Source organism: Mustelus asterias, chromosome 9 (genome assembly GCF_964213995.1).
Source record: "Mustelus asterias chromosome 9, sMusAst1.hap1.1, whole genome shotgun sequence".
In the NCBI taxonomy this organism is placed as follows: domain Eukaryota; kingdom Metazoa; phylum Chordata; class Chondrichthyes; order Carcharhiniformes; family Triakidae; genus Mustelus; species Mustelus asterias.
In genome coordinates, this window is record NC_135809.1 from 19,936,125 (window position 1) to 19,960,160 (window position 24,036).

The 24,036-nt window shown below is 40.3% G+C and overlaps 1 protein-coding gene across 1 annotated transcript in view; it reads right to left on the reverse strand.

Annotated features, from left to right (window-relative positions):
- Positions 1 to 24,036, reverse strand: part of lrriq1 (leucine-rich repeats and IQ motif containing 1) — a 147,667-nt gene that overhangs the window by 11,603 nt on the left and 112,028 nt on the right. Inside the window, 1 exon segment of the mRNA XM_078221103.1 lies at positions 13,841 to 13,970. Coding sequence (XP_078077229.1) covers positions 13,841 to 13,970 — 130 coding nt within the window.

The following is a 24,036-nucleotide window of genomic DNA, read 5'->3' on the forward strand; positions in this document are numbered from 1 at the left end:
TACATTAGCGGATTTGTTTTTTTTAAAGTTTATTTATTAGTGTCACAAGTAGGCTTACATTAACACTGCAGTGAAGTTACTGTGAAAATCCCCTAGTCGCCACACTCCGGTGCCTGTTCGGGTACATTGACGGAGAATTTAGCATGGCCAATGCACCTAACCAGCATGTCTTTCGGACTGTAGGAGAAAACCAGAGCACCTGGAGGAAACCCACACAGACATGGAGAGAATGTGCAGATTCTGCACAGAGAAGTGACCCAAGCTGGGAATCGAACCCGGGTCCCTGGGGTTGAGAGGCAGCAGTGCCAACTGCTGTGCCACCATGCCGCCCCTGGACATTTTACTTTGGCTATTTCAGATTTATTTCGGGAGGGTGGGGAGTTCTTCTATGATCCTTTATGAGGTATTTATTAACTGCAAATGCTTGTTTGTTTTGCCATGTTTAAGAGAATGTGCTAGTTCTTGCAATTCACAATGGACTTTTAAATAAAATTACACATGCCATGCCTCCCTTACTTTTCTGCGCACTTCAATTAAATAATTACTTTATTTGAAGTACTGTCACATGACATTCCTATGGAACAAATGAAAAGAAAGAAAGATTTGCAATTATATAGTGACTTGCATGGCCACAGGGAGATCCCAAATCACTTTGTAACTGAAGTTACTGTTGGCAGTAAACACGATGTGGAGATGCCGGCGTTGGACTGGGGTAAGTACAGTAAGAAGCCTCACAACACCACGTTAAAGTCCAACAGGTTTATTTGGCAGCACAAACTTTCGGAGTCTCAGGCTCCTTCTTCAGGTGAGTGAGGAGTTGTGTTCACAAACAGGGCATATACAGACACAAACTCAATTTACAAGATAATGGTTGGAATGCGAGTCTTTACAGGTAATCAAGTCTTAAAGCTACAGACAATGTGAGTGGAGAGAGGGTCAGGCACAAGTTAAAGAGGTGTGTATTGTCTCCAGCCAGGACAGTTAGTGAGATTTTGCAAGCCCAGTAAACACAGCCAATTTGTGCATGATCTCCAGAAAAGGGTGCTGTTCTTTAAAAACATCTACCAATTTCTTCCAATGGGAGAACATCTGGTTAAACGTCCCTCCCTTTGTTGTGTGGCAAGCGTTTGAAAAATTGAGATTCACAAAAATTCTTTCCTATGGAAGCAAATTTGGATTGGCATATTGAACTGGAGAGTTACACAGTAATAGCAGCGATTGCTTGCCGGGCTGTTTTAAGCTGAAGCCTAGGTATTTCTAGAAGGATGCAATGCAATGTCTTATTCTGCTTAAAAGGCAAAGTTATGTGCAACTCGACTGCTTTTTTTCCAGCCACAAATTTTAATCACTGTAAATAGGCACATTCTATTATCAGTGAGAAGCTCATTTCTCTTCTGCACATCCTTATTTGAATTATAGGGTAATTCCTAAAGCAAATCACTTGATTGATTACATGTTAATTACAAGAAATGCTTGTAGATTGCTGTACCTTTTAAAACTCAGAATAGTCAACAGGTAAAGACTCAACTACTAACAGTTCCACATTACAACCACACGGTTCTGCTCAATCTCAACTTGTCCTTATTGCTCCACCTCCTCACCCAGTCATTTTTCTCAAGACTTACCTGATCTACGTTCAACACAGCAACCTCAAGTTCAAATGTTCTTCATTGGCGAGTTGCCTGGAGATGCTTGGCAGGTGTCTGAAACTCACTATTTTGATGTAAACTAGGTTCAAAGTCCAATATTGGGTGTGCTTTGGGCCTACTTGGAATTCTAATTTGTAGACCCGTGTTTTATGCTTTTTTCAAATAAATGCTATGCTGTGAAATTGCGGGAAGGGTGCATGTACCTCATGAAATTATTAGGGGAGAAACATAAAATTTCACTGCTTGGAGATAGTAGCCTGGACTTTCTGCTTCCCGATCAAGCTACAGAGCCAAGTTTGTACCTGATTTTTCTATGAAAAATAAAGTCAGCATTCACAACTGTTCACAACTGTTCTGGGACCCTTGCTGTTTGTCATTTTCATAAATGACCTGGATGAGGAAGTGGAGGGATGGGTTGGTAATTCTGCCGACGACACGAAGGTTGGTGGGGTTGTGGATAGTCTGGAGGGATGTCAGAAGTTACAGAGGGACATAAATAGGATGCAAGACTGGGCGGAGAAGTGGCAGATGGACTTCAACCCAGATAAATGCGTAGTGGTCCATTTTGGCAGGTCAAATGGGATGAAGGAGTACAATATAAAGAGAAAGACTCTTAGTACTGTAGAGGATCAGAAGGACCTTGGGGTCCGGGTCCATAGGACTCTAAAATCGGCCCCGCAGGTGGAGGAGGTGGTTAAGAAGGCGTATGGTGTGCTGGCCTTTATCAATCGAGGGATTGAGTTTCGGAGACCAGGGATAATGATGTAGCTATATAAGACCCTCGTCAGACCCCACTTGGAGTACTGTGCTCAGTTCTGGTCGCCTCATTACAGGAAGGGTGTGGAAAAGATTGAAAGGGTGCAGAGGAGATTTACAAGGATGTTGCCTGGATTGAGTGGCATGCCTTATGAGGATAGGCTGAGGGAGCTCGGTCTTTTCTCCTTGGAGAGACGTAGGATGAGAGGAGACCTAATAGAGGTATATAAGATGTTGAGAGGCATAGATCGGGTGGACTCTCAGAGGCTTTTTCCCAAATTGGAAATGGCTGCTACGAGAGGACACAGGTTTAAGGTGCTGGGGGGTAGGTACAGGGGAAATGTTAGGGGGAAGTTTTTCACACAGAGGGTGGTGGGCGAGTGGAATCGGCTGCCGTCAGTGGTGGTGGAGGCAAACTCAAAAGGGTCTTTTAAGAGACTCCTGGATGAGTACATGGGACCTAATAGGATGGAGGGTTATAGGTAGGTCTAAAAGGTAGGGATATGTTCGGCACAACTTGTGGGGCCGAAGGGCCTGTTTTGTGCTGTAGTTTTTCTATGTTTCTATGTTCTAACTTTAATACCAATGATCTGCAGCAAAGCATAACTAAGTACCAATGAGATCAAAGAAGATAATACAAAAAATAGGAAGTGTGGTCGACTGCTAGGAAATCTGTAAATGATTTTGGGAGAACATAAGCAGGTTAGTGGATTGTGCAGAGGGATGTCAGATGAAATTTAATGCAGATAATTATGAAGCAATACATCTCTAGAGGCAGAATGAAAATAAATATACCTTAACTTGTAAATCTTTAAAAGAACTGTAAAGACACCAGGAGGTTCAGATACACAAATCTTGAAAAGGAGGACAAGTTGATAAAGATGTGGAAAAAATGTGTGGCAGGTTAGTTTTTGTAAATGGATGCTTGGAGTACCAGAGTGAAGAAGTGACATTATTCCAATAAGAATCATTGGTTAGGATTTCATTAGGCATCCTGCTATCAGGTGCACTGCTCAAGTTTCACAGGAATTTAACTGACAAAAGGTGGCATGTGTTATATCCATCAGGTGATCAATGGGAAGTCTGATAATATTTTGGGTTTCATTTTAATATTTAGGATGAACTACCAATGCTAATTGCACTCTGTGCTGACAGCTTGCTTATTAGGGAGGTGGGATATTTGATCCATCCGATGCTATTTTAAAGAACATTAAAATAGGAGTGGGCATTTGGTCTTTAGAGCCTGCTCGGTCATTCAGAATGCTCACTTCTGATCTGATCTTCTACTTCAACTCTGGCTGGGACTTTACGGCTCTTCCTGCCAGTGGGATCGCCCAGTCCTGCCAAAGGTGACCTCCCTCGGTGGGACCCTTGACAGCGCAGCTGGTGAACAACGTAAATGGCTGTTGACTTTGGCAGGATGGAAGATCCTTCCAGCGGCCAATGGTGAGCCACCTCCGCTACCGGAAAACTGGCTGTGGGCGGAGGGGGGTGGGGTGGGGGGGTGGAAAATTACAACATCCATCTATCCACAAAAACTTTATATCCTTACTTCACTTAGTATCTAAAAATGGATCAATTTATAATTTATAAATACTCAGTGACTGAGGTGGTGATGTATTGGTATTGTCATTGGATTAGTAATCTGGAATCCCAGGATAATGGTCTGGGGACCAAAATCCCACCACGGCAGACGGTGAAATTTGAATTCAATAAAAATCTGGAATTAAAAGTCCAATGATGATTATGAAACAATGTTGATTGTTATAAAAACCCATCTGGTTATACTAATGTCCTTTAGGGAAGGAAATCTGCCATCCTCACCTGGTCTGGCCTACATATGACTCGAGATCCACAGCAGTGTGGTTGATTCTTACTTGCCCTCTGAAATGGCCATTCATTTCAAGGGCAATTAGGGATGGGCAATAAAGCCCAGCCAGCAATGCCCCTGAGCAAATAAAAAAAATCCAATTCTCTGGGTTAGAGAATTCCAAAGATTCACAATGCCTTGAGTTAAACACATTTTTCTCATCTCAGTTGTAAATGGCCAATCACTTAACCTATAACTTAGTCTATCCCTTAGTTCTAGAATCCCCAGCCAGAGAAAGATCCCATCCCCTCACCCAGCCCCCATCCCTGCCCAGCAACTACCTTGTCAAATCCCAAAATAAATTTATATGTTTCAATTTGATCATCTCTTATTCTTCAACTAGAGGGAATATAGTCTAGTCTACTCAATACCTTCTCATAGGAAAATCCCCTCATCCCAGGAATCAACCTAATAAACTTCTGCTATTCTTTATCTTTTTCTTTAGGTACCATGTTTGACAATATTGGTGATTTTCCTTTTCATGAGATGTGGGTGTTGCTGGCTCGGCCACTATTTATTGCCCATCCCCAGTTGCTCTTGAGTTTAAGAGTTAACTACATTGCTGTGGATCTGAAGTCACATGTAAGCCAGACCAATTAACAATGGCAGATTTCCTTCCCTAAAGGACATTAGAGAACCAGGTGGGTTTTAAAAAATGACAATGGTTTCATGATCATCATTAGACTTTGAATTCTAGATTTTTATTGAATTCAAATTTCACGATCTGAAGTGGCAGGATTCAAATCAGGTCCCCAGAGCATTGCCTTGGGTCTCGGGATTACTCGTCCAGTGACAATACCACTCCACCACCACCAGCTCATGGTTTTCCAAATTTCATGATTCTTAAGAGCAGCCAATATCTTGGTGTTGTTCTCAAAAGTGGAACAGTTACAAGAAAACAGAAAATGCTGGAAAATCTCATCAGGCCTGACAGCACCTGTGGAGGGAGAAGAGAGCCAATGTTTGGAGTCAGGGTGCTGTCAGACCTGCAGAGATTTTGCAACAATTTGTTTTTGTTTCAGATTCCAGCATCTGCGGTATTTTGCCTTTATCTTGCTGCTTTTGAAAGTGCCAATGTACTTCCTCCTTTGTCTTCCCATTGCTCTGCTGCCCTCAATTTTGCCAGTCATGACTAGATGTTCTACTTTCTCTCTCCTATTGTATGTGTCCAAAGGATTACATTTGTCGCCTGATGACCATCTGCAAATGTTCTTCCTTTGTGTCTGCTTTTCTCAAAATTTCCTCATTAGTTGTGTGTGCTGTCGAGCTAATCATCATATGTCTCAGAAATCACACATCTTGGTTGCCTTTAATTTATCTCCATTGCCTTGCTCATCTTCAAACTTTTGCATGCGGTAACATTGACCAGATGTGGTACTTCAGTAATCTCATTCTGCTTTCCACAGAGATGTTCTTATTACTCACGGAGGCCTGACGTTTTTGTGAAGTTTTCTTTTGCAAGTGTTATGTGCTTCCTGATGTCTTGGTCCCTTTTCCCATCAGATGTTATTGGGATACCCAGATAAGACTATGATTCTGTTTCATTTCTTTCAATTCCACTGTTACTTTGTATACAGGTGTAATTCTTTTCTTTGCATTCTGTTTTGCCACAGTTTAATGATAATCCATATCTGTTACTCTTGTATTGTCACCACACTCCTGTACTGAAGTGAAACCTGAACTGTACACCAGCAGCACATAAGCGCACAAGAGAAATTCTATCAGTAATGCCTCCACCACATCCTTTGGATTCAATGGGAGGAATGTTGAATATTTTGCTCTGCATTTACCATAATTACAGTGTCATCTGCATATCTCATTATCCTATCCAATTGCCCTCTTGCTACCACATTGTTGACCTTTGACCAGGTCCCTGATTGCTGTACGCTGTCACAGCACAACAATGTGACTAAGAGAGGGGAAACCAATAGGGTTGTCACTGGCCATGGAACATGGCATTCTAGCTTGGAGTCTTGGACTCCAATTGATGTTATGTGAAAATGATTAGTGTATTTCAGCACACCAAAGTGCATGAGAGTATTGTAATCCAAATGGCTCATTACCCTTTTAGTCTTACATTTTTATTAATAGAATGTCACACAAAGGAGATACGGGGAAGGAATGGGTCCAGCTGCCCCATAGTTTTCTCATCAGGATCTTCAGGTTTTGGTGCAAGAGGGTGAGAAGAGGAGACCAGACCTCCACCTTGCTGGCCAGCGTAATGCACCCGCAGCAACCAAGAAAGCCTGGATTCAAATTGTGGCTGTGGGGAGCACAGCAAGAGACAATCAGCGCTCGTGGATTTGATGCAGGAAAAGGTTCAATGAGCTGCCGCATTTCGACAAGATGAATAGCTTGGGCCATCCACGCAGAGACAAAAGGGAAGGGTTATAGTGGCGTGCTGCAGCTATGGTACGATACCCGGCACATATCTCTGCTTCAGCAATGAGGCTTGTATGAGTAAGTGACTCATGTAGGAGAACACAACACACATATGAATGAGCACCGTGATAAACAGGTTCAGCAAAGAGCACTATCCTTCCCTGCACGAATGCATGAAATGACTGAGGAGGCAGTGTCACATCTTACTAGCCCACCCACCGTTAACTCAGATACCAGCACGTCGGAGGGATATAGTCTGTGTAGAGTCAATGGCACAGGGTGGAAGTCACCACACCAAAGTGTAGGAGAAGGTATCAGAGTCAGAGACATCTGTGCACTGTCCGCTTAAGAGGAGGGAGGGGGAAAAGTCATGATGCTCCAGTGAGCAGAAACATGGAGCCTCATGAGTCACTTTTTGGGGCACACTACTTAAATAATCAGCAGTAAATGTGTGGACATCTGGCAGAGTTACCTGAAGCAGTGGGAACTCCAAGGTTCCAAATGGAGTTCATCGCCATCATGAACTCAACATTGTCCCAGGGTTTCAACCACATAAGCCAATCTCGTGGAGAGAAACATGCAGCAACACAGAATGGATGCAGGGAGGAGCAGAGTCTCACCAGGGAAGGATGCAAGCCTTCCTCAGTAACCTAGATCAGTCCACTCAGTTATCACTGATATCGATTGAATACATGAGGAGCTATGTACCTTTAACTGGACAGTTGCACTGCTGGCTCAAGAGCTGCTGGAATGGATAATTGTTGTGCATCAACAGCCTGCCCCATTAACCCTACCTGAGGACCAATCCAAGACTGTGTAGGTCACTGAGGAGGGTGAAATTACCTAGAACTCCTCAGCATCCTTATCTTTCTCCAACTTCCAGCCCCTCTGGCGGGAGCCCTAATCTGGTGAATGTGTCAATGATCATGGCTGCCCATGCAGAGGTCGCAGTCCGAAGGAGATTCCAACAAGTACTTGCACAGCCAGGCAGTCTACCATCTTCCTCACTGCTGTAAAGTCTAAGAAGTGCATAGCCTGCCTCCGCGTCCCTCAAGGCAACACCAGGGTCACATTGTGTGAGTGCGTATGAGTGCAGGTTGCCATTTCACCTACAGCACTAATACGTTCACCATGGTTATAATTTTTACATTGTGAATAACACATTTGAGCACTTCTTTAATATGTTTATTTATACTTGCACATGACTGTGTGTGTTTGTATACTAGAGAGCTCAAAAGGAATGGTAATACTATGAAGGCCGTTCTTACCACTAATAATGGGAGTGGCATGCTGAGGTCCATTTTGACATGCCATCAACAGGATCAAGGTTGCTAGCTGATTTGTGATGCTTCCTTCTCCACTATATTACATAAGATTCAAGAGTTCAAAAGCACAAGCATTGAGTTGCTCCTTGTATCTTTCATTGTCCATCCAAGCTTGGTGCATTTGAAGTATGAGTGCTGGTTGTAAGGCACACATCCACAGTGCAGTATTGCACCCTGGCCTAAGTGTAGGCATCGCAGCTTGAGAGACCATATATCATCCAGGTAATATTGGTTGTCTGCTGTGCCCACTATTTTGTATTCCAAGTAGCTCAGGATGTGCTTCAGCGGAAGGCAGAGGCATATGGAAGCCAGGAAGGGTGCACGTGTTGTATAAGAGTAATTTGCATGAGAATAATTTGTGCCCAGATTGTCAATTGCGCCCAGAGTAGAAATGCTACTCAAATATCTTACCTAATTTCAAATAATTAAGTCTGTAGAGTTGAGGTTCTGATTATCCTACAGGAAGCGATTGAAAGTGTTTGGAGAACAGACCAAATCAGGATCTAAATGTTGTGCAACCGCACAAATTAAATGATGGACAACAGGCGGTTTTAAGGATATTCAGTTACCCTCCCTTCAAGGAAACAGGAAGTCATTGCTAAATGTGCATCACATCAGTCCCAAGGTTCTTACTCATATTATGTAGCGAAGATTATTTTGGTTTCCACAAATCTGTTTTTAATCGAATGGTGAGCATTTTGGAAGCTGACAGAAGGGTAAAGTGTCACTTGAGCATTGGCAACAGCAACATTGTTCCAATGCCAATTTAGCTTGAAAAATACAATGGTCAGAATTTTCTGGCCGTTCACACCCCATTGCTGCTGCAAGTGAGGGCGGGGAATTTGGCGCTCAACCAAATCGCCATTCATTGCAGCAAGACCAGAAAATCACACCGGTGTGAACGGCCGGAGAATTCCGGCCTATGTCTACAATTCATCGAATTCTGGGACCCGTTTTTTTTACATTAGTATATGACTTTCGCAAAGGAGGGAATTGAGATTGACCATTATCAATGTGGACTCCTATAAAATCTCTAGAATATGTTATAGTTACAAGTTAAAGAATAAAAGAAGTCATATTGCATACCTTAGGGATAATGATGACAATGATTATCAACTACTTTAGAGGGTATATTCACGGCCCAAAAAGCCCCTGCCTAGTCAAGAAATGTTTCAACGTGTGATATATATATATATATATGTCAATTTTTTCAACGTTGAGAGTCTTTAATAACTGATTCTTGGAATTCTTGCATGCTATGCAAAATATTAAAACACTTTTCATTAACTCTGTCAAATTTAGTTTGAACACAGTCCTTGCATGGATTGAAGTAAAAAAGGAAAGAACACAATTACACCACAGAACTGATGTAGGTCAGTATCCTTTATTTGAAACCGTCAGCGCTGATTGCATTTCAGATAATTCCGGTTTCTGGATACCACATATAGGTCCAGACCTACTTATGTTACAATGGCCTAAGTCTAATTTAAAGTAAATAAAACGCCTCAAAAAGTAAGATGCTCCACTGAATAAAAAAGGCCGGGTGCGGTCAGTAAGGTTTATGTCGGCTCGGGTCACGTACCCGCTAAAGGTCAATGAAGTTAAAAAAAAAGTGCAGCTTTTGGATGTGTTCGGTTTTCGGAATTATGGCCAAGGGATATTCCTGTATGGCATCAAGTGTAAACTGCTATGCACTGATGCTAGACTAGCATTGGAAAACTGGATCAACAACGTAACATGGGGGCAAAGTGCTTTTTAACATAGGAACGAGTTCTCCCATTTCCTCAAGTTTGTTAGAGGTGGAAATAGGCCTGGAATTCTCTCCCTAAACACTTCAGCCTCTTTTTTGTCCTTTAAGACACTCCTTAAAACTAACTTTTTTGACCAAGTTTGTGGTCATCTGCCTTAATATAGCATGGTGTCAAATTTTGTTTGGTAACTCGCCTATGACATTTTGGAGCATTTCACCAAGTTAAAGGCACCACGTAGATACAAATTGTGTTGCGTTTGGAATCTTTTGAATTGTATAGGATGCCTGTTTACCATCAAGTGCTTTTTAACATGTGAAGGAGTTCTCCAATTTCCTCAAAGTTTGGTTTCTGTACCAAAAGCGGTATTTGCTATGGGAGTCATGAAGAAGAGGAGTTATTTCAGTATTTCACCAACTGTCATTTGCTACGCAACATGCAGATACCTTCAAAAGATCCAGAAGTTGCAATGGACATTGAATAGTTTTTCGAGATGTTTCCCAAGGGATTTCTTTACGCAGTCTCCAAGTGCCTCCTCATGCGGATACACAATCTTTATGCCACATCCTCCGACTCAAAATATTCAGCACCAGACTGTATAATGCAAATTCCAGTTTTGTGCTAATGTGCATATTAAGTTCAAATCTTTTCTGCCTCAATGATCACAGGAAGTTAGGAGTCTTTTTTTTTAAAGGCCTGCCCCTGCAAATCTCCAGTCATCTCAGTGCAGCTTCAAAGATGATAACCAAGCTGTTTCCTGTTTCTCGTGTGAATACTATATTAAAAAAATCTTATGGTGATTAGGTTAGACATCATATTTATGGGTGAATTCTCCCAAGCTCTCACCAGTGGGTTCACTGGCAGCTGGGTGGAGAGGTGAGGGTAGAATTTGGCGGGAGCCTCAAGAATCGGTTTTATGCCGGGGTGAGTTTACGGTGGGATCTTCTGCTGGTGCCCGCCAATGGCGGATCAGTAAACCTGCTGGAGGCCATTGTGAAACTCATTTGCATCCTGCTAATGGGACGCAGATGAAGGCCCGACCACCATGCCCGATTCTCTGCGGCACCAGTGGGAAAGCACGCTGTTACAAAATATGTTTGGAACAATGTGACATGCAGGTGTTGGGACTCACCTGAACAGTGCCTGGGGCTACCTACGGAGTACAGGGTGGAGGCTGACAGCAACTCTGGACTGGGGAACACCACAGCAGTGGGTAGGGTGAGCATCTATAGGGCATAATTAATGAGGTCAGGGCCAGAAGATTTGGCGTATTCTCCCACATGTCTCTGCAGCAGGAGACACCCCATGCTCCCACCCCTACCAGGGGACCTAGTCCCCAGATGGGAGAATTCCACCCTATGTCTTACTTAGTCACTACTTGTTAAGTCCCTTTTTTCATTTTCTGAAAGTGTCTACCTGAAGGATTACATTTACTCATTTGCCAATATCTACAACAGGATCAATCCATGCAGTAGCACAGTTCAGTAGTCCAAAGGTACTATTCAAAAGTGAACCAATTTGACTGGTACGCAAAATGTGAATAAAGGATTTCCTATGAAACAGCCACAGAACCAAAGTCAAGAATCCTATTCCATTCTGTGTAAATAATAGATTTACCTCCAGCTCCAGTGATGAGACTAAAATCCATCTCCTACTTCTTTACAGCATTATGATTCATGAAGGATGATCTTTCAGTAGTGGCTTCGAATAGGTACCATGGTGCCAGACCCATCATCTGATAGTATGCAGACTCATGCTTATTAAGTCATTACTTGTGTTACATATTTGGGTACATGTTGTGTTGTTGTGCTGCCACTTTAAGAGTCTAGTCACATGTTTACTTTGTGACATCATTGGTTGCTTTGTGGGCTTTAAGTCAGTCTAGCCCAAGCCTTTGTACAGAGAACAACTTCTCAGTAAAAGGTCATCCAGACTTGAAACTTCGGCTCTATTCTCTCTCCACAGATGCTGTCGGACCTGCTGAGCTTTTCCAGCATCTTCTGTTTTTGTTTCAGAATCCCACATCCGTAGTATTTTATCTTTTAATCAACAAATCTGCCTTGTTGCTTGCAACCAACCCATGTACCGCAATTCCACTTTCTTTTATTCTCACAAGTGCAACATATACAATAACTTGCAACTACCCGAATGAGTTGTACTTGATTGATTTTTTTCTAAATGTTCATGACAGATACTATATGAAGATCTTTCTCTTACCTTGCTTTTGTTTAGAAGGAAATAGATGAAATGCTACAGAACCGTTGTAAAGGTAGACAAACAACTTTCAATTATTTAGCACCTTTAATGTAGTAAAACATTGCAGGGTGCTTCACGTGAGCGTTATCAAGACAAAATTTGACACTGAGCCACATAAAGGAGATATTAGATACCAAAAATGTGGTCAAAGAGATAGATTTTAAGGAGCTTCTTAAAGGAAGGGAGAAATAGGTGGAAGGAGACATTGAGAAAATTCCAGAGTTAAAGGCCTAGGCAGCTGAATCCGCAGACATCAACAGCCATGGTTGAAGGGACAGAGATCTCTCAAGGAGTTGTAAGGCTGGAGGAGGTTACAGAGAGATAGAGTAGCAAGGCTATGGAGGAATATGAACAAGGTTGAGAATTTTAAATCTGAGATGCTGTCAGACCAGGAGTCAATGTAGGTTAGTGTGCACAGAGGTAATGGATGAGCTGAACTTTTATGAATGCAAGATGGAAGAGCAGGAAAGCACTGGAATATTTTGTTTCCTTTTCCTTTGCTGTACTTTTCCCTCGTTCCTCTCTTATTTCCTGTTCTTTGCTTATGGATGGTAAATATTCATGATTCTATAATTCACACCTCCTGTAGACACATCTTTTGTTTCTTTACTTGTCCCACAACCATTCCCTTGCTTCCTGCATCATGAAATCTTTTACCGTTTCACCTCTCCTGCTCTGCACCCAGCCACAAATCTTTCAATTTGTTCTTTTTCCCACCCTCTGTCTTTCACTTGCTCAAAATCTATTACATTTTTAACTTTTCCCAGTTCTGATGAAAGGTCACAGACTTGACATATTGGGCTGGATTTTGAATTGCTGGGAGGGTCAGTAATGTGTAGGGGAACAGTTTAAAAATGGAGTTTCTGAAAGGCATCCCTGGATCCTCATCCAGGACTCACTCTAATTTTCAAAGTGAGGGCATGGAGGAGAGAGGGAGTCGTGAACTCACTCACCTCCAATTACTGACCTGTTAAGCTGGTTCAGGAGGGTAAAAGTGACATGAAAAACAGCAAACTCGAACTGTCTGTTACACAGCTGTTGTGTTCAACATGAGGAGAAGTGACATTTTTTACATAAGGTGGAAAATGTCAGAATCACGGGGATCTTGCATCAGAATCATATGCAGGTGGCACAGTGGGCGGTGGCACAGTGGTTAGCACTGCTGCCTCATAGAGTCAGGGACCCAGGTTCGATTCCCGGCTTGGGTCACTGTCTGTGCGGAGTCTGTACGTTCTGCGTTCCCCGTGTCTGCGTGGGTTTCCTTCGAGTGCTCCAGTTTCCTCCCACATTCCAAAAGACGTGCTGGTTAGGTGGATTGGCCATGCTAAATTCTCCCTCAGTGTACCCGAACAGGCGCCGGAGTGTGGCGACTTGGGGATTTGCACAATAACCTCATTGCAGTGTCAATGTAAGCCTATTTGTGACTAAGAAATAAATAAACTTTAAACTCTTCACTTGGCTGAGGCAGTAGAGAGGGAGAAGGATGATAGTATGGCCGGCGATATTGAAACTTCATTATCGAATCATATTTTTACATGAATGTTGTGGCATAACTAGATCAATAATAGTTACCACATACATTTTTTAAAAACTTTAAGCAGTTAGTCTGGGCACGTGGCCAATGCACATAGGGGTACATCCTTAACTGGCTACCCTGAAATAGAACTGACATTGCAGATTAGCCAACTATTATAGGAATGTGAAATTAGGCAATTTAGACAGAAAGTTAAAAGTCTATCTTGTGTGTCTGTATGCTTACAGAATACAAAAATACATCAATTGCTATGGTTTGTCATCAATTCCATTTACACTGCAAAATTCACATAATTTGTCAAATAAACAAAAAGTTCTTACTTCTTCATCATTCTGGAATTTGTTTGTTCATCATTGACCACCTGTGTGTGAAGCCATTGATAGGTTAGTTCTCTGCTCTTTTGCAGTATCTCTGTTGAGGTAGTGTCATGATGAACATGTTCTTCAGGAGCTGAATGAAATAACAGAATAAATTATGACTGATACTGGGCAAATAAGTAACCTCGGGTCTTAATAAAGTGATTTTAAAATCTAAATCTTATTTTTCATTTTTTTTAAAGGTATTTGCGTTGTGACCCAAAGCATTCTCACTGTCACCAAAACCCTCATCCATGCCTTTGGGACCTGAAGATTTGATTCTCCAACACCCTCCTTCCTGCATGCTCCAACTCCACTCCATATAAACCTCAATTCAGGCACTTGTACTCTGTTCTTATCACTCCTGCCTTTACCAACATGATCGAGTTAGCTTGCCTCTTGATGGCCTCTATTTAAGCTTGCAAATGAAAAATGTTAGAACACTGGGAGGCACTCATTGTCCTCGTAATCCAAATTTAGACATAGGAGAAAGCTTTTCTCAGAAGACTAAGGAAATTTGGCATGTCAGCTACGACTCTCACCAACTTTTACAGATGCACCATAGAAAGCATTCTTTCTGGTTGTATCACAGCTTAGTATGGCTCCTGCCCAAGACTGCAAGGAACTACAAAAGGTCGTGAATGTAGCCCAATCCATCATGCAAACCAGCCTCCCATCCATTGACTCTGTCTACACTTCCCGCTGCCTTGGCAAAGCAGCCATGCATAATTAAGGACCCTATGAACCCCGGACATTCTCTCTTCCACCTTCTTCCTTCGGGAAAAAGATACAAAAGTCTGAGGTCACGTACCAACCGACTCAAGAACAGCTTCTTCCCTGCTGCTGTCGGACTTTTGAATGGACTTACCTTGCATTAAGTTGATCTTTCTCTACATCCTAGCTATGACTGTAACACTACATTCTGCACTCTCTCGTTTCCTTCTCTATGAATGGTATGTTTTGTCTGTATAGTGCGCAAGAAACAATACTTTTCACTGTATGTTAATACATGTGACAATAATAAATCAAATCAAATAAATCAAATCAAACTTTTCATTAAAAAATTACATAATCAGTTCTGAAGAGTGGCTGCAATAAGAGTGCATGGGTTAACATCACAGTAAACTACTGGAAGAAGCAACTGATTACCGCATAGTTATTAGTCAAGATCCTTTCATTATTATCATTAAAAGGATATATTATATATTATATTTTATAATAAAGTGACTGTGATTTATTCTTAAAAGTAAAAATTTTACATGCCCAAAACGACAGATAATGAACATAGTCCCAAAGGCTTTTATGTCACAGCAACTGATTCTCATTCCGTGTATAGATACAAAATGATAAACTGAGGAACAATAGATTACACCAAAAACAAATCTTTATTAAGCATGTGATGTGGAAACAAGGGATGTTCTGGATGTAAATAGGACCATAAAGACACAAATCTATGATGGTTTTCAAGGATTTCACAACCATAGCAATGAAGGAGTAAAAGGCAGCAATCCATATGTGATCAAAGATGATCTTATTCTTATCAGATTTTTTTTCTTTAGCAAAGCTGCTTTTATTTAAACTGATATGGGTAAAAATAAACATCCTCTGCATCCTTTCATTCTCAATGACGACTGACTCATAGCATCTGGCATTGCATGCCTTCAGTGACTGCCCCTCTTTATTTTTTTCGAAGCACCTTAATGACCTTTATTATGCAAACTGCAAACAATATATGTTCAAAACTATCAGCTATCTGGATCGTTGACACGTATACACGCAGCAATGAATCTGAAAAAACTGTTAATAATTCTCATTCACAGTTGAGGATTAAGTCATTGCCATTAATACTTCAAGTTCCCTTCTTTGAAACTGAAATCTTCCTTGTTAAATACAAATTCAGTGGCAGAAAACCATAAGAAAGTTAACTGGACTGCCCAGAATGAAGTCTTGTCATAAAGCCTTGTTTTTATTTTCTTTCTATGCTGTGTATTTTGGATCACAAAATATATTACTCTTGTCTGATTTGCAAATAATTTGCTATCCTTTTTCAGTCTCCTGGATTAGTAACTTTTAGGGTAAGTTGAAATAGTAACAGATTCCTACACCAGGAATATTTGTGCTTGAAGGCTTATCACGCAGATCTCTAAGGGATCTTGTACAATCGGAGGTCACTATCTCTGCATCAGAAACAATGTCGTGATATTAAAGAATGAAGTCATTCAGAGCTATGTCAGTGACAGTCATTGAGATCAGGACCATCTGTCATTAATTTTCTCAAAAAGGAGAATAATAGACACTCTATGCATTGCTTAGAAATTCCCTACTGAATAAACAAGACAAGGTCATCTGCAGGTTAAATTTTGTCCGAGGTTTTGCGAAGAGCACCACTTCTTATTCTAAAGACATGCTCCTATGATTTTTTTAATCTAAGCTCTTTATGCAACTATAAATATAAAGAAATAGTTGAACAAACAAGAGGGGCATGGTAATTAGCTGGAAACGAGCTTCAACAAAGACCTTTAGCAGTTGCTGATTCAATCCTAAGAAATTGATGTGGCAAAAAAATATTTTAATAATACTGGGTTATCACCTGTTAAAGGGGTGCCGGAGAATTGCAAGATTCACTTGGCACACTTTACATTAGTGATTTTGCAAAGTAATGTCATGGGTCCTTGCCTTTTGATTATTCCAAAAGTCCCACTGCCTATGTCCAACCTAGCATCAGCAGGAATAATAATGACTCTTGAGCAATTAGATCATCAGCAATGCATCTTGCAAAAACGTCTTTGATTTAAGTTTGTTAAAAATAGCTTGTTAAACTCAGTTGCTTAAAAAATATTCAACATGTAATATGTTAAGTTCCACTGTCAAGATGAAAATATCAAATGAATTCTGCCAGCTCCTGCATAAACTATAATTAAAAAGTTATGAAAACATTTCATTCCAATTTTCACAGTACAACGTTTAACATATGGAGGGGATGCAAGAAGATGGACTTTGATTGTTGATTTGCAGTTAAGTCTTTTGTAATTTGTACAAGAAATAATAAAGGTATTGAGTTAAATAAATTCCTTTTATTTACGACAAATTAAAATCAGTATGCCTATGCTTTGGTAATCCATGGATTTTGCTGGCCTCTTATTTTAGCCAGTTTCATCAACTCTGATGCTTGGCATATTTGCGTAACTAAAACAGGAAATCTCGCTCTGATCTGAGGCCATCAAAACACCTGCAGGCAGATTTCCATGTTTATTTTTAACAAAGCTTAGAAAAGAGTCTAAACATTCTGGCACTTCACTGGCAAGTGCAGCAGAAAACTTGCTAAAATTAACAGTCTTTAATGCAGATCAAAACCTCATCATCCAACGGGAAAAAGCTGCAGGGCAAAAGTGGACACAAGCAGGTATTTATGTTTTCAGTTGCAAAGTAATGCTAACCGTTCTTAGATTTAGATAGAGGCATGCACAAAATTCCTTTGCTTTTCGCTTTTTCATAATGTGAGAATTACTGTATTTTAAAATCCTAACAATCTATGAACAACAAATACATGCAAAAGATGGAATTAGGATTTATTTTTCTCCTCAGGTGATTAATTACAGTGGGCTCTCTTTACAATATGATACTGAAATACCCAACATGATCTAAAGAATGCGACTTCCATCCAAACTCTTCAATCAGCATGATACTTGCAGTTCCCCAATAAAGCTAGTCAGTAATAGTTTATGTTGCTGTTGTGAGTCTCTTCTAGTGTATACAGTTTACAAAAATATGTTCAGACTCACAAAGTCGCAGTCAACTTTGCTGACAAGTTGAAGTGATGTGTTCACACATCTCTATATTCAACACTATATTCTGCACCCTATCCTTTCCTTCCCCTCTATGTATTCTATGAACGGAATGTTTTGTCTGTATAGCGTGCAATAAATAATACTTTTCACTGTATTCCAATATGTCTGACAATAGTAAATCAAATCAAAATAATCCCATATTGGATGATGCCCTCTCAGGCCAGAATCACTGACCAGGACTTCCAGGTCACTTTCAAAATCACAATGGCACTGAGTTCCTGCCATTGGGACCTCATTGTTCAGGTGGTGGATATTCTGATGCCATTGCCGATTTTCTGATCAGCAACAGCAATTATGGGGGCCTGGTGATGAGTGGTGAGGAGTGGGGTGGATGGTCGTGGTGGGGTGAATATATTTTAAATATTAACTGGTGCAATTAAAAATACCAAAATGTTTGCCACAAAAACAATGAAAATAAAGTGGGGTCAAAATTAAATACCCAGAACTAACCTCGGTTGAAATGCATTCTTCAAGTGCAGGCTTGAATTTCACAATGAAAATATCTAGGGGTTCACATTAAATGTTGACTTGCCTTAGCACAAAACTTTCTGGTTGACAATGCATTTTTAAAACAGCCAAAATTCCTGAATGAGTTTTGGTGAATTGTATTTTTGCTTAATTAGCATTTTTAAGTAAAATGTTTGCCTGTTTCAAAGGAGAGCTTTTTGTCCCGAAGTCCCACCTGACTGGAAGCTGCTGCAAAAAAGCCCCCATTTTAACCATTTCTGCCCAAGGATATGCACGGAGTTAAAATAAAGACAGAGTAATTACCTGCCCGGTCACACTGTACTCCTAACTGCCAACAATTTAATTTCCATCGAAGGCGTTCGTTGCCTTATATATTTGCAAAGGTTGGGTCCTGTGTTGCAAACAGGACACTGATGTGCTTTTAATTCAGTCGGATGAGTCTCAGCTAGTGTCAGTGCCACCAGAGAAACCTGGCAACAAAAAAAGTCAGTGCCAGACGAGGCTCAGGATGGAAGTTTTTTCAGTCAGGAGGAATATGAGTGTTTCTTTGCACTCCACAAGAAAACCCTGGCTTTCTCCTGCTCCAAGGTTATGGTTCCCTTGGATCCCTTATGGTGGCCGTTCGCCATCCAAAATCCTGCTCTCACCCGCTGACCAAATCATGATGTCCACTGGATTTCAGCCGGAATTGGAACTTGAACATAATCAGCAGTTAAAGTCTCTCTGGTCCTCACACGGTAGTGTGATTTGAACACGTTACATGTTACACTCTCTGCACATGTGCCCCAGGTTAAAATTGGGTTTAAGTATTGGAAAAAGCATGCTTACAGTGTTCTAACAGTGCGAATGCTATATTTTCAAAATGATGTAATCAAATGTGAAACATTACATCAAAAATAAAAGAAAATCAAGCACATTTTATATAGTAAACACCAATACGCTGGGCACATTTCCAGCAGCAAAAAGTTTTCTATATATTACACAAATATTGTATATAATGTAGGCTTCTAATCCAAGAGCCTATTATGATTCTTGGCCATGTTTTCCATCCACAATTACCGTGCTAAATTGTCTCATAAATATCTTCCATGCTTTGTCAGCCTGACACTGCTCTGGCAGTCTCTATCACTAAATGGTTCCATGTCACTCCCAATTCTGTCGCCATCTTGTATACAAAATAAATCATTAACATTAATCATAAATCATGACGCTAATTTACTGAACATTAGAAACTGATACAATAAAGGAAAACCAATGAGCACTTCTTTTGTGGAATGCTTTGGGTCAATTACTGACAAAACATGGAAACATTTTCTTGTGTGAAAACTATTTGTTTTTATCATGAACTAACGAGGGAAGAACAGTACAGTCGGCTTTCTTGCAAGGCTTTTCAGGAAGGATTATGAGTGTTCCCAAGTTACCCGGAGTTTTGTTTCATCGAAAATAACATTGATAATATGTAGGAGTCAACATCTTAATAAAATTTAAGTACCACCTCTATAGGCGCCAAGTTGGCTATTATTTTGTCAGCTTACCTAGGATGTACTGCGGACAAGTATTAATAGGATCATAAAATGCAATGCTATGAAATCATATTTCTCTGCAGCACAGAACCTTTCCTGACATATTTCATTTGTGAGCGTACTTTTCAAAATTTTCATTCTTTTCTTTTAAACACTATTTATGGCTAACCTAATACAAAATGCAAATGATGATATAATAAACCTACAAGAAATCAATGTCATAATTTGGTGAATGGATGCTTAGAAAGTTAGGCACACATTTCATTTCAGATTTCATCCTTTAACAAGTGACAAGGCATTTAACCAAAAAGAAAATGAACTAAATACTGTGTGCATACACAGCACAACTCCTGCAGTGTTTTACAGTTCTCTGAGAGGCAATGCTGTGAACTAGGCTTGCACTCTGCCAGAAAAGTGGCTCTGACCCATAGAGAGCTCCTTGAGATCACCAATGCCTCAGGCCTTGCTGCTTTCTCCAAGAAGTCTTATGTTTCAAGTATCAGTTTAGATTTCTTCTGGAGATGATTAACGCAAACACAACACAGATTTTTTCCAAGTTATCCAACTCCATGTGTTTATGTTATTCTAGTTCTTTTCTAGATTTTGCTGGCTGTATCTACCTGCTTGAAGTCCCTATCATTTTACTCCCTAAGAGAGCCATTAAATCCATAGTTCCACAAACTTATATATTTCACTCATTGATTACGCACAACTATGTTATAACTGTCTTGTACAGATGTGAAAGGAATTGAAAAACAGCTTTCATAAACAATTTTTTCTCATTTCAACACTTTCAACTCTCTATTGTAACTGCTTTAATAATAGTTTTGACAGTTGATGGCCTCCAGTCATTTTTGTTTTCAAAATTATGTGTTGCATAATCAAACTGTCATTTTAAAAAAAAACTGGTATAGCCATTGCTGTTAGAAAAGTTTAAAACGAAACTATGACAAATTTAATTGAGAAGTTAGAATTGAGCGTTGCACACATTGTATTGTCTTCCCTCCACACCCTCGCCACCCTGTTCCCCAAGGCACTGTCCTTTTACCCTTTCTGGGCCCCAAGATTGAATGCCACCAAGCTTCCTGCTGCAGCCTGGAGGGTGGAATGACTTAGGCCAGGGGTCTCCAAACTACGGCCCGTGGGCCACATCCGGCCCGCAGCGGGCTAACATCTGGCCGCAGCCAGTGGGGCGGGACGGGATTCCCGCTGCCGAAAACACTCCCACGTCCGGAACCCCGCCGCTGACTCAGGATCTGGACGCGGGGACGGAAGCCACAGGCCGGACATTTGCTGCCGCTCCACGCGGTGTCTGATGGACCCATGGGAATCCCCGCCCTCTTTACCGGCCTATTGTCCAATCAGAGCTGCCGTCCTGTGACTGACAGTTCATTACATGAATCAGCAATTGAGACATCTGTTATCCAATTGCCACTCTGCATTGACTGAGTGACAGCTGCTTTATCCAATCCGTAAGCTCCATCTGTCTGAAATGAGCAAGAACAATGAGAAAGATGGCGGCAATTCAGACCAATTCAGTTATGGAAGGAAAAAAAGAAAAGTGGACAGTGAGTTCCGCCTGTTTAATGAAGAATGGGGTGTAAAGTACTTCTTTGTACAAGCAGGTGATAAAGCCTTGTGTGTCATATGCAACAGAACTGTTGCAGTTTTGAAGGAGTACAATGTACGTCGGCACTATGAGACCAAACATGAACCAAGTTATTCCCAATTCACAAGAACACAGCATTCGGAAAAATTTGAATCAATGCAACGCAGGTTGCTTTCCCAACAAGCTTTTTTTACACAGAAGATAACTGAAAATGAAGCTTTAACCAGGGCCAGTTACAAACTAGCTTATGTGTTGGCTAAAAGAGGAAAGCCATTCACCGATGGAGATCTCATCAAAGAGTGTATAATGGAAGCAGTGGAAGAGTTATGCCCAGAAAAAGAAAATCTGTTCAAAATCATCAGTCTTGCGCCAAGTACTGTTGCTTGTAGAGTTGAGGATATAGGAAGCAATATATTTCATCAAATTGCAGACAAAGCAAGAAATTTTCAGTTGTATTCTCTCGCACTTGATGAATCGACTGATGTGTGTGACACATCACAACTCCTCGTATTCATCTGTGGCGTCGACAGTGAATTTAATGTGACACAAGAATTAGCATCAGTGCATAGCATGCACAGCACAGTAACTGGAGAAGACATCTTCAAAGAATTGCAAAAAACTGTGTTAGAATATAACTTGGAGTGGAATAAATTGCAATGCGTGACAATTGATGGAGGAAAGAACATGTCTGGGGTGAAGAAAGGTTTGGTTGGACAAATCACAAAAGCTTGTGAGGTTGGTGGATTCTCAAAGCCCATGTTTCTGCATTGCATTATCCATCAACAAGCATTGTGCGGAAAATATGTGGATATGTCTTGGGTTCTGAAACCTGTTGTTTCAACAGTGAATTTCATTCGATCTCACGGACTTAACCATTGCCAGTTTTGTGATTTTCTGAAAGAAACTGATTCTGAGTTCGGTGACTTGCCTTATTATACAGCAGTTGGCTTAGTTGTGGAAAGGTTCTATCATGGTTCTTTCAGCTCAGAGGAAATTGATTCCTTTCTCACAGAGAAGAATCGACCCAAACCACTTTTATCAAACACTGACTGGCTTTGGAAATTGGCATTTTGTGCAGACGTGACAGGCCATATGAATCAATTGAATCTGAAGTTGCAAGGTGAAACTAATTTGATTTGTGATCTATTCGTGCATGTCAAGGCATTCAGGGCAAAACTGATGCTATTTCAAGGACAGCTGAAAGTTCATAACTTGGTTCATTTTCCATGTTGTGAAAAATTTCATGAAGAAAGTGAAGCAGAATTTCCTTCTTCATTTGCAACAGAAATCATTAAGGTTTTGCAAAAACAATTTCAGGAACGATTTTCTGATCTTGATGGAAACACAGATGAAATAAGGCTGTTTCAAAATCCATTTGGCTGCAATGTTGAAACACTCCCAAGTTAGTTTCAAATGGAAATTATTGATCTCCAATCAGATGACATGCTGAAAGACAAGTATAAAGAAGGAAATCTGATCCAATTTTATAAATCTTTGCAGCCTGAGCAGTTTCCAAATTTGAAGTGATTTCCTTGTGGATTTGTATCAGTTTTTGGTACAACGTACCTGTGTGAACAAACATTTTCAAAAATGAAGTATGTCAAGTCCAAATATCGAGCAAATTTATCTGATGAGCATTTGAAGTCCATCCTAATAATTGGCGCGTCAAGCTTGAAACCTCAGTTCAGCAATATTTTGAAATTACAAAAGCAGTTCCATCATTCCCATTAATCTTGTGCAAAACTTCATGATTTGTTGGTTACGATAGAAAACTCCAATTGCCAGAAATGTGTAGAAAGGTGCAGACTGAATATATTTTTGTTCGACCTTTATTAATGGTTCAAGTTTATTTTGAAGTTCTTTGCTTTGTTTTACTGAAGTCCTTTCTTGGGGCGTGTTTATTTTTCTTATTGTGTGCCACAAAATTAGGCAAATTCTCATTTCAAGTAAACATTTGTAACATTTCAGTAAATAAAATTAATTAAAAAATGAATAGCCTGCTTTTCTCATCTGCAGTTAAGTAATTGATTATTTTGTCAGAGCATTTGCTAATGTTTGACATTTTTACTCATTATATATCATTTCTCAGTGTAAGCACGGCATTGTTTCTTTGTAATTGTCACATTTCTCTTTTGTTCTGAATCATATCATGCTGATTACAAAGATGATCCAAATAAAACTTATTCATTCATTTAAATTTTATTCATTCATTTATAAAACTAATTTTTTTTCTTTGGCCCCCGAAAATGTGTAAAACATACGATGTGGCCTTCGTACTGAAACGTTTGGAGACCCCTGACTTTGACCATGGACTTCTGTATAATTGCATTCAATGAAGCAACATGATCAGCTGAGAGAGAATACAATACTGGATGAGTATATTTTGACAGTTTTTATCTCATACTAGCCTTTATAAATTGAATGAAAAATTTTGTATAGCTCCTGTAGAGACTAGAAATTTGAATAAAATAAAAGTTCTCCATATTGTCTCCCAAGCTTGGCACACAAGTTATGGGGGTTATGAAAATCATTTAATAAGCAGCAAAAATATAAGATGCAGAGTCATTCAATATTATTAAAGGGACAACATTTTAATAAGGATAAGCACTGAAAAATGGGTCAAAACCCATGAGGCCGCCATCTGGGACAAGGAAGTAGCTTAAATTTAATAAGGCAGACAGCTGCTCATGTCATATTTTGGGAAGATACGGC